At 36.0% G+C, this 11539-nt stretch overlaps 1 protein-coding gene across 4 annotated transcripts; it reads right to left on the bottom strand.

Annotated features, from left to right (window-relative positions):
- Positions 1-1023: 1023 nt before the first annotated feature.
- On the bottom strand, positions 1024-10846 carry LOC147395347 (phosphoglucosamine mutase family protein). 4 transcript variants are annotated; one of them, XM_086449868.1, is made up of 19 exons: positions 10696-10844; positions 9474-9698; positions 9186-9252; positions 8093-8276; positions 7027-7079; positions 6729-6817; positions 6206-6442; positions 5943-6007; positions 4161-4221; positions 3961-4078; positions 3808-3889; positions 3631-3703; positions 3493-3554; positions 2933-3028; positions 2607-2761; positions 2430-2526; positions 2075-2152; positions 1830-1988; positions 1024-1153 (listed from the first exon to the last, which is right to left on the bottom strand). In XM_086449868.1, the coding sequence occupies exons 1-18, from the start codon at positions 10700-10702 to the stop codon at positions 1878-1880; spliced, it is 1860 nt and encodes a 619-aa protein (XP_086305994.1). In that variant the 5' UTR covers positions 10703-10844; the 3' UTR covers positions 1024-1153; positions 1830-1877. The 4 variants fall into 4 exon arrangements, 3 of the variants coding, with proteins under 3 accessions (XP_086305994.1, XP_086305992.1, XP_086305995.1); XM_086449866.1 differs by lacking the exon at positions 1024-1153 and having other exon boundaries at positions 1472-1988; XM_086449869.1 differs by lacking the exons at positions 1024-1153; positions 9474-9698 and having other exon boundaries at positions 1472-1988; positions 10696-10805.
- Positions 10847-11539: the final 693 nt, after the last annotated feature.

Raw genomic sequence — 11539 nt, 5'->3', positions numbered from 1 at the left:
TTTGTTTCAAATGTTAATAATATTTGAAAATAAAACAAATTTCATGGCATTATCTTTTTTAATCATTTCATATGAGATAAAACTATTAGAAAAATTTTAACAAAGAAGATAAATAGTAAAAACCTTATAAAATTTACCTCCATTGATTTAATTCTATAAAAAATCAAAGATGTGAAAATACTTGAGTATTAATGACTGTTATGCCGTTATCAAAAGAAAAAAAAATCAACTAAAAAATTTTCATAGAAATTTTTAGGTTCCAAACAATGAGTGAAGGTTTTTGTTTTTTCTGTTCGGTGAGGATTAGGTATACATCTTTCAATAAGTGAAGGTGTGTACAATAAGTTAAAAAATGAAAGGGTAAAATAATAATCTGCCTATAATGAAAAAAAAAACCACTTAAAGTGGGTGCAATTATCCATCTTGGTGTATGGAAACAGAGCGACTCCATTTAAAACCATATATGAAGGGAGAAAAAAAAATTGCCATTTAAAGAATGAAGATTAAATATCCTTTAATGAATTTGATATGAATGCTATAACCATCCATGATCCCTACCTAGGGTCTAGGGACCTTAGGGTGCCAAGGGATGGTTCATTTATCCTGAAGGAACTGCAACAATAATCGTTATTAAGGGATCTAAGAACCAAAATCATACAAAATTCTCTTTAAATTTTCAGTTCCTGTTGGTTCTGGTTCTCAATTTTATTTTTTACACCAAAATAAGAATTGGTTCCAATATAAAAAGGAATCCAGAACCACACAATCATGTCCCTTTTTTTTTTTTTTTTTTTTTTAATTTTTTGAGTTGTGATAATCTGACGCCCCCTCTAACATACGTCTCATGTGTATCCCGAGGCAATACAATTCTGTGATGGGGACGTATGTCAGAGGGGAGTGTCAGAAAATCATTATTCTTTTTTTTACAGGAACATGTTGCTTATTCATATAATCAAAATAGCACATGAACGGTCTGGATGGCTTCATATGTAAGCGGACTGAAAACTCATACAACAGATGCAATGGCAGTCTCAAAATAGAAAACTTGTACCACATATGCTATGGCAAACTAATTCATTTGTACAGTAGTCGTTACAAAACCAACATGTGCCATCGTACACCACTCATATTTTAGAGGAAACTACATCAGTATCTGCAGGGAACACATTCCATGTCAGTTCTCGAAAAAAATTTATGTCTACTACTCGCACAACTTAATTTGGGTCTGTGTGCCAGCGTAACCTGTTGGAACAACAGGAAAACATGCTGAACCAAGAATTTTGGTTATCTTCTTGTTTTAAATCATTGAGGGCAAGATGGATTTGAAACATTAATGTTAGACTACCATAAAATTTCAATCAACCTTATATCTGCATCTTTATATATTTTTGAGACAATTATACATCTATTTCACCATCCAGATGAGAAATCAATTTTAATATTATATTCCTTTATTTTGTATTATCTAGGATTTTCTTTTTTTTTTTGTCATTTTATTATTAGTCTCTCAAAGCAGGCCACGGTCAATTGGAATGTCATCAATTTGAAATTCTAAAATTTATATTACAAAAAATTTAATTGTATAACAACCAATTGATCTATCATAAGGCTTGTAACAAAATTCAAACATGGCAGAGTATGTCAAACAACTCCAGTTGAGCAATAAAATGCGACATCCATGAGCATTTAATGTGGAAAATTGTAACTTATTTTCATGATTAATTGTACAAGAAGCTGAATTCAGAAATTCATCGCAATTTGAAGTGCCAGAACATCCAGAAAGAGGTTCACCTGTTAAATATCCCAAACTAAAGGAAGGAAACCATTACCAGGTTACAGAAGCAACGCAGGGAGCAGTCAGAGTTGTCTCTTGGAATTTACGATGCATGGACGAATTTTTCAAGGGCAGATGTGTCCAAGGCCAAAAATTCTTTAAGGGCAGCAAGCACAGTAAGCCCGAGATTCACTGCATCCTCATTGCTTGGTGCCTGCAATGTTTATTATCATGTTTCAATGGAGGCATATTGGGGTTTATTGCTCACACAGCTCAAAAGGATTCCACAGTATTTCTTACCTCAATGTTAAGGGGCAGAACAGGATCATGTAGTGATAATCTCAGAAGGAACCATCCACCAAAGCCAGACACTCGAACCTGTTAATGTGAAAATGCAACACGAGAAGCATCAGTTATTAAGATGCTTTGGAACACAAATGAGAGGACTAAAAATGCAGATTAGACGGAAAGTGGTGGCAAATGAGGGAGATGGATAGGCAAAATATTAATAGTAAGGGATAAAATGAAGCATTCTTAGTTATATGGGCTAAAGCTCCAACACCTCGTAGCACATCACAAGTGATACGGCAAACATGTAATCCTAGTTCTGTCAATATTGATCAATGGTGTTGAAACTCTAAATTGTCGAACTTACGCCTTCATAATTAACAGGAGCTTTCTGAAGTTTTGGGTCTGAATCTATGACGTTCTCCAAGTGTTTCAGCACTGCTTCTCCATAGTCCCGGAAAGATCTGGAAGCACAAATATTTACTAATCTGTTCACTGAAAAGCTATTCAGGAAATGGCAACTACAGATGACCATCTGGCGTACCCTCCCAGGAGATCTGCGTGATTCTGATCTATTTTGAGTCTCAGTTCAACCGCAAAACCAGGTTCCTCCAGACCCTCTACAAGATCAGTTAACACTTTGCTGCCGCCAACCATGCCCAAAGCTCTAGCAGAAGCAAGTTTATTTAAGAGCTTGACCTGCAAATGATGTCGTGAAGAACATAAAGAAAGCAAATTAGAAAAAAGAAGAAAAGACAATGAGTGCAAGGTGGATACGTATCTGTGCATTTTGTTTACTCTTTTCCAAACGGACCACCGATCTATATCATGTAACAAGTCTACAAAGATATTATTAATAGTTATGCCTACCATGACGTATGCACCATCGTCGAGCCAGTGATTCTCCTTGAGGGCTCCATGGCCACTTGTTTCAATAGCCAGATGTGATTCCTCACCAATAGAGTTCTGTCAGAATTGTTTTTACTCAGTTAGAAATTATTCTGAAAGTGGAACTAATGGTTAAAAGGCTACCAAAGAGACAAGTGAACCAAACATGACATTCAAATTGAAGCAAGACAAAATTAAAACAGTCAATTCCTTGCAACACCAAGGGTCCAAGAAAGTATGACATGGACCAGTTCAAGTAGGTGCATACTAAAAGACCGGCCTCAGATAATGTCCAAAATAGAAGATTGGAGCTCTCAATTAAACCACTTCTGATGTTCTGCCTTGAGGGTAGTCCATGAGAGGAAATAAATCAATTTTCACAGTAAATAGGTTAATTGGAGACAAAAAGGTTGATCATGCATTCTGTATTTTCTGTATTTCAGAAGCAAAATCAAATGGAAAAAAAAATTGATTACGCGACAATATGCAGTTTGTCATAATGCACGTGTAGTTAAGATTAAGTGATGAAAAATAAATCTCACCAAGCGGACCGCCTCATCGATGACATTTTTGTAGCCTCTTTTGAATCTGCGATGTTTTCCTCCTTTGGAAAACGAAAAGCTGTGAAAATATAATCCCCAACAAATATGAAATGTTAAGAGATCCAAATTGCAGCTTACCAAGTTTCTTTTCAATGAATGTAGTCAATCCATCTGAAGTTACACTGTCCGTGACAATGGTAGTTCCAGGATGCTACATGTGAAAACACAAGCAGAAGAAAATAAAATTATTTTTCAGAAAAAAGGTACAGAAAGCAATGGTCACTAAGGACAACTGAAAATTCAGAGAAATCTTACTTCCTCAAGAACAATAGCGGACATTAAAGCAATCAGTCGATTGCGGTTGAACTCGTGGCCAGAAGAATCCACGGCAGCAGATCTAAAAGAAGCAGTTGTTCAGAAACAGCATAATATGCAAATCAGATGAACAAGAATGGTAGAAATTATCACCGGTCAACATCTGTATCAAATATAATGCCCAAGTCAGCCTTGTTATCAAGGACTGCCTGAATAATAGCTTTCATTGCCGTTTTATCCTCTGGGTTAGGAATATGATTCGGGAAGAAACCTGATACCAAAAAAAAAACTGTTATCAATTATACTTTCCCTGTCCTGCAGAATCTCTTCAAAAATAGAGTTTTTGAAATTACCATCTGGCTCCAAGAACTGACTTCCAGAAGTTATAGCTCCTAGGGGTTCAAGCACCTTTCCCTGAGTAATCATTGGAATAAAACAGTAAACAAATTGTGGATTACACTTTTTATTGGATACGGTTTATCTTAGGACAAGGCTTGCTATTTTAAGACCTTATGTATGCTTTCAGTTGCATGCAAATGAGTAACGAAACCTTAATTGGGAATTCATGCAATACCTCCTTTCACGTATTCTAGCACTTTTTTGAAGAATCACAAATCCTTCATTCAAGTTTTTGTTGTATAAGAGAACTAGGGAATGTTAAGCACGTGCTGCTTCTTTTGGTGCATGCATGAACAATCCAACAGAAAATACAATAAAATTCTTGCAAAAGAGGTATCACTGGAGATGAGAAAGACCCATCTCCTATGAGATTAGCAAGTTTTATTTTTTTGATAATGAAAAGAATTTATAAATCAAAAGAAAAGGAGGATGAGAAGGCCTTCCAATACAAGGCGAAGAAAAAACCAGGCTGTTCTCCATACAACTTAATCCCACCCTCAAAAATACGCTTTAAACTCCTTGTACAATTTATACAAAAAAAAAAAAAAAAAACAACAACAACAAACCAAAAGTGATAATGATAACTGCCTGCAAGGAAACCTCTTTTTCATTGAAGAGCCTACAATTCTTCTCCCTCCAAATGCCCCAACAAGTATCAAAGGCAGTCTGATGTCTCCAAATATTTGGGATACGGCCTTAATGATGATGGAAATCCACCCAGAAGCCTCTTGTAGGTTGATAAACTAAAGGCTATCTTGGTTTAAGATATGTGCACTCATCCCAACTTCCACAAGCCTTTTAATACATGGTACCTTTGCCTCATACTTTTTCCCCGGCCTAGCACTGCCATGTGCCAACCTCAAAAGTTTTTCACATTTCCTTCTTGATTTCAAATTTTTACTTAAAAAAGCTTTGGATCCTCCAATTTGGTGGCCAAGACATAACCATTGATAATTATATTAGTGAATAACAAGAGCAAGTGCTGTTACTTCTGCAACTGCTAGATGGAGGTATGTCAGCTAAGCATTCAAAAGTGGTATTTTGCAGGTGAAATCGGCTTTGCCCATAGATGTCCTTTTTAAGTCAATTGATGGTTAATGATACAGCCAAATTAATCTCCTCTGGCATATCATTACAGAAGGGCATTTCTTTTATCAGACTCACGAAGTTGTATAGTCATTGCCTCATATAATATTTATTGCTGGAGAGAGCACCATTTGAGTCAATTGATGGTTAACAATGCAGCAAAATCATTACAGACAAATTAATCTCCCCCAGGATATCATTATAGAGGGACATTTTATTTTTTTATTGCTGGATATCCTTCTACTAAATTTGGTTCGTTTTTCAAATGTCAGATGACCGAAACAGATATTAATACTTAAATAGGTTCCATATGATTGATTGAAGGCTCTGAAAAAGCGAGTGAAATGGATTTAGTAAGATGTTTCTGGACAAATATGCCTTGACTGAAGATATGGATGAAGAAAGAGTTGAACGGCAAAATAGAATCCATGTTACCAACTACAATAGTTGAGATAAGGTTGATGATGATGATTAAGCATATAATATTCCATTGTGGCACAAAATATTGGTTCATCAAAAAACAACACTACCTTAGAATGAGAATACCACACTATCTTAGAAGTATAACAGATTCATGTTGCTGCCCACAAATGACGATGATTATGATACCCTTCAACTGATTTATATTACACATAGGGGGATACACTTACAGCAAAAAAACCTCCTGCTCCATTCCCTGCATCAACAACTATATGGAACCCCTCCAATGGTTTCTCTGAAAGTTAAACAATGAATCAAACGAAAACCACTTAAAGACAGTAGACAAACAGTAAGAACTATGAACTGTCCACAATCCACAAGATGGGGACAGAAAGACTAAATTCCCTAGAGAAAAAATAAGCAAAAATCGTATTTAGGAATTTTCATCACGCCAGATATTCAATGGCAGTAAAACATCGCTCAAAAGTGGTACCTATATTCCCTGCAGCTCTGCGAACTGCCTTTACAAGATCGGATGTATAGACAGACATGTAGTCCACCCTCTTTACAGATGCTGAAACTGCTAGTTCTGAATTTTTTAAACCTTCAACCGAGAAGTTACAATATATATTTGCAGCACGCTCCAAGATGTCCTTAATGTCAGCTTTCCCCAGTCCTCCAGCATTTGTGAAAAATTTAAACCCATTTCTGTTGTAAGGAAGATGGCTGGCTGTTTGCATAGATACATCACAGTTAAAAATCTCTTTATAAGAAGGTCATTCTACAGTAAATCCTAGGTATAATTGAAAGTTCCAAGTATGAGGAAACTAAGGTGGGATATGCCAATTTTGAAGTAATTGAAACCCAGCATATTTGATTAATAAATTATGCTTCCAATCATTGATAATAATAATACTCTAATGATGATAAAATGATTGCAAAGGAGCTGGTCCTCTTGCAGGTCTTAGACTTACATCACTGTACAATCTAACAAAGAAGAGACATTCACAATATACCTGTTATCATTATGGATCCATCTGCTGGACATAAAAACTCTTCATTTTTTGTGAGTGTGCTGTTAAACATTGCTGGTGTAGATGCTAAGCTACAAATAAAAAGAAAGATACACATAAGCATCATTCGGTTGTCTAATGTCAGTTATAAGTTTAGCATCAATCATGGGGAAAACAACACTTGAAAATAGTACCAACATCTGATAAACAAGAGGAGAAATTATATACTTTCTGAACCACTTTAAGAAATGTTCAGATAAGTAGCCTATGCAGTATGATCGATATAAGGATTATCACTCACCCATACTGAATAACATCCACGCCAGCACCAGCAATACCTCGAGAAACTGCATCCTGAAAATTAAATCTACTCTGATTAATAAAATAACATTAAATTAATAAAGAAATATGCGTACATATATGTCCATGTACGCCAGGCAGATGGGGATGAAATTTAGATAGGTTTTTTCATCGGTAAAAGAGGAATTTATGAAAAGAGGGGAGAAAGAAAACTCATAGGGAGAGAGAAAAGTAGAGAGGATCTCACAAATCCCTAGAGAAAGCAATATGCTACAAGATTAATGGCAGGATAATTCCACCCCGCCAAATGCTTCTAAACTCCTTTATGATGAGGGTCCATTGGACAAGAAGGGCCTTGATTTTCATAATCACCACTTCAAAAGGGGATCTTCTTCCAAATGGACCAGGACATAGAAGTAAATGAGGCGCCACTGTATATTTCCTACAGGAGAAGGCTTTGACGAACCAACCCTGAAATACCATTGTCACACTTCTTGGCATTTACCAAGGCAGTCCAAATAGATCGAAGAAGGACATCCACACACTCCCAAAGAAAGGGAATTGGAGAATAAATGCTCCATAGGGTCGGGTACTAGGGATTTGGAACACCTAGTTTATGAGGTGGTCTACCATAAGAATTTCTCCAATGTTCGCCGTCCAAGCAAAAAAAAAAATCTATAAAGTGAAATCAAGTTCCATAAGGTGTCCAAATTGAGACCCCACCCCCAAAGGGCTTCCATACCAATGCTCTCATCTGAACCGAAGGATGAATAACCACCACATTAATTCTAACAAGAAAGGAAGCTAGAGCATCAATTTCCCAATCATTAAAGTGTCTTCAAAACCCAAGATCCCAAGAGGTAGCCTCCAGCTCTCTGATGTAACATTCTTACCCACTAGTCACCTGACCTCAACTTTCCTATTAGAAAGCGCATAAATTGAAGGAAAATCTAAGCACATAAGTGAGTGTCGCATTATAAACAAAGATAAACATTATAATATGGATACTGATTGAGAAACTGCTTCAAATTTAACACTCCGTAGTATGCAAAGGAAGAAAAGAGTACCTGTAGTGCTTGTGCAGAAATTCGTGAATCATGGCCAATGGAGACTCTCAGACGTTTTGATGCATCTGCTTTCTTTTTTTCCAACAACCATGTGGCAAAGGCAGCAGCTATTGCTTCCGTAACAGGCTCAGTGAGGTTAACAGGTTCTCCCTCAACACCAGTAACAGCAACACCTCGAATATCACTGCATGGACTAAAGTTAGTCTCTAAAATCTATGATAAGCCCATCCTAATAAATAGCAAAATCAGTGCTCCAAAGAATCATATCTGACTGAATTAGGGCTTAACAATGAGCTCAATGTCGAATTTTATTTTGGTGAATACCAATATCAATATTTTGATTCTATACTGATCTAGCATGCTCTATAACACAGGTGTAGACTTGTAAATGCCATAGTGCCACAAAGAATGTTAAGTAAACAAGACTGATCTGGCCATAAGACAAGCTCAATGGCCACATCTTGGTCTAATGGTTATATCCTCAGTGTAACACGATACATTAATTTCACCCAATCATCGAAATTATAAGATCAAGTCGAATTTGGCATTTTATTGAGTGACAAATGACAGTTATACAGAAGTTACAAATGCAATCAAGATGCTTATGGATAGGTCCCCCTTGCATAGTGTCATAGCCTCAAACCCCAATTCCATCCCATTGAAAAATACCAAGTATTTCGATTCTTTTCATTTATACAATTTTCCCATCGTCAGCCAATTCTCAATGCTTAGGGCCTCAAAATCCTAGCAAAATGGTTCTCACTTTGCAAAATATGGGTTTGAGAGATGAACATGTGAACAATGCCTTCTATAATAGATGAAGTTAACTTACAAGTATGCACCAGTCCATGAATGGTATTAACAAATCTCAAGAAGTCCTATTATCAGATACAAATACTATGCTGTTACATTTCTTTTCCAGATGACAACACTAAGCAACTATTCTTAAAGCAGAGTAGAATCGTCTATCTATTTGATTTTACTATAAGTGAATGCAACATAATAATCTAATAATTCCATGAGCTATGATTGTTCTGAGAAGATATGATAGATTCTTATTCAACAACATGCAATAAAAGCATCAATTCATTACCTTCCATTTTGAAGCTTTAAAAAATCAACTTTTTCAAAAGACGGTGGTGCACTAGTAGCCGAAACAACTGCAAAATATGTCCAAAATAGGAAGTTGTCATGGACAGTAAAGCAGATTGAAGCAGTGAAAGCTTTCACTAAACAAAATTCCCATGTAAACATAACCAAACCATAGACAAGAATAATAAAAGTATAACAAAAACTAGTGCAACATGTGATTTTAAGGCAACAAAAGAAGAACTATGGTCGCACTTGAGATGAACCTGGATAGCTAGAGTCTAGAACAGACCATTGCAATAAACACTTTGTCGTTCCCCAAGACCACTCTGGTATTTGGCCAAGGTACGCAACCGCATGGCTGAGATACCAGTCCACGCCAACTTCCTTGTTTGGAAGGGAAGCAAGTTGCGCATAGTAGGGACACAACAGTCCCTGCGGTATTGGGTGTCCAACTTTCTATTCTGTTGGCAACACTGTGCTACCATAACATTTTGAACAATCTTCCCTGTCGTTGCTGCATACAAATCCACACGTCTATCAGATCTAATACACGACATGAGCTTACTTAAAGTGTACAATAAATTAGTGTGGCGGAAACTTTTTAATCTTTTAGCTTATGTCGTATTGCAATGAAATATAAGAAATTTTAAAGGGTCGGGATCCGTAGACTCTTTAAATAGGACTCATAAAGAAACACAAAATCTAGACCATTATGTATCCCAAGATAAAACCCAACTGTTGGATCTCATGTTTTAACAGTTGGGATTTCAGGTTTTTTATTATTTCTATCTTCGTGAGTCTATGTAATGCGGATCCCAACCATATAGTAAATACTTCCTAGTATAGGTATACATTGGTGACTATCTACGTATATATTACAAACAAGGACATTGTAAATAAGGTAGTAAATTATAGTGTGTTTGATTTCTAATTTTCATCAATGAAGTTAGAAAATTGTTAATATGGTAAAGGATTTTCACCGAGCTAGGTTCAAATGAAATAGAATTTCTTAACTATTATAAATGCCGGAACTCTCCCTAACGTCAGAATTTTTTATTTTTTAAATGAACTTTTAATTGAATTAAAACAGCAACATTCAAACAAATATCTAAAAATAAAACACATACAGTTCTCCTAACCGATTCCACTTGATCAAACTAAAACAACATTTACAAATATAAATTAAAGGTAACGTTTGATTGCCGAGATATCAAAAATAAATTGAAAATTCAACATCAAAACAGAACTTTCTAAGGTTTTAATGAGACAAATAAGCAATCAAAAGCAACAAAAAAGTTAAATTTGTTCTGGAATTACGTAAACAAGTCGATTTATGCCGATCTAGTAATCAGGTTCAGGAATTCTAGGGTTTGCAAGTATAATATAAACTAAATTCCAGTAACAAATCATCGTAAATGGATCGAAGAAACAAATATTAATTCAACTAAAAAAACAAACAGATTACTTTAATTACTAGTGAAGAACTGAACCAAAATGAAATAAAATTTTACCTTCCATTTTAGAATTAAAGTCTGTGCGATTTCTCGATGGAAGACCAAATACAGAGAGAGAGAGAGTAAATGATGGACGGAGAAACTAATATAAGGCACAAGCGGCGCAGAGTGTGCATATTCTACTATTCTACCTGTCTATTTGTTTTTAGCCACCTAAGTCGGTTGTAAGTTAATATAATACTCCGCATACGTGTTAACCGTCGACATGTGGGTGATAAAATACTCAACTGCTTGGACAAGTCTGATTATGGGCCATGATTTGGCCCAGCCCATCATTGAACGAGTTTGGGACTTTGGGTAATACTATTAAGATCTGTTTAGTTATTAATCTTAGGCTCGTTGGACGGCCTGGCTGATAACTTGTATTATAATTTTTAATATATTTATATATATTATATATAGTGTGGGTGCATAATTATGCGTAACAACGTGGACCAATACAAATAAACCACCTGGCTACCATTGTATGAAGAAAGTGGCGGATGAGTGATTCCAACCGAGACCGCCATACACATCTCCCTAGAGTCTATTATAAGACTCAACTAAGGTGACACGTGGCAACATTTTTTAATAACCACTCAAATAAGATTAGCTGAGTGACCTTGGCAATTAAGGATTATTATATATAATAATTGGTCAAGGATCAAAGCAAATCCAAGTAGACGAGTTTTGTACTTGGTTAGCATTCTAATTACAATAATGTTCCCCGATCAATATGAAGGGCTTGTGTTGTGGACTCGATTCTTTGATGAAGAGATGTCGATGATGAGCGGCTGCTTAAGATGGATTGTTTGCGGGATATCCTCGTAGTAAGGATTCGAGTCGTCGTAGTCGTCGACCA

This window comes from Akebia trifoliata, chromosome 8 (assembly GCF_017979445.1).
Source record: "Akebia trifoliata isolate Shusen 1 chromosome 8, ASM1797944v1, whole genome shotgun sequence".
Classification (NCBI taxonomy): domain Eukaryota; kingdom Viridiplantae; phylum Streptophyta; class Magnoliopsida; order Ranunculales; family Lardizabalaceae; genus Akebia; species Akebia trifoliata.
The sequence above is the reverse complement of the archived record's forward strand: the minus strand, read 5'-3'. Positions and strand labels throughout refer to the sequence as shown.

Coding starts and splice junctions, on each gene's coding strand:
- LOC147395347 (XM_086449868.1), bottom strand. Junction 7,080..8,092: donor TTTCTGCACAAGCACTACAG/GTACTCTTTTCT, acceptor TTTAATTTTCAG/GATGCAGTTTCTCGAGGTAT. Junction 6,818..7,026: donor GTGGATGTTATTCAGTATGG/GTGAGTGATAAT, acceptor TTTTATTTGTAG/CTTAGCATCTACACCAGCAA.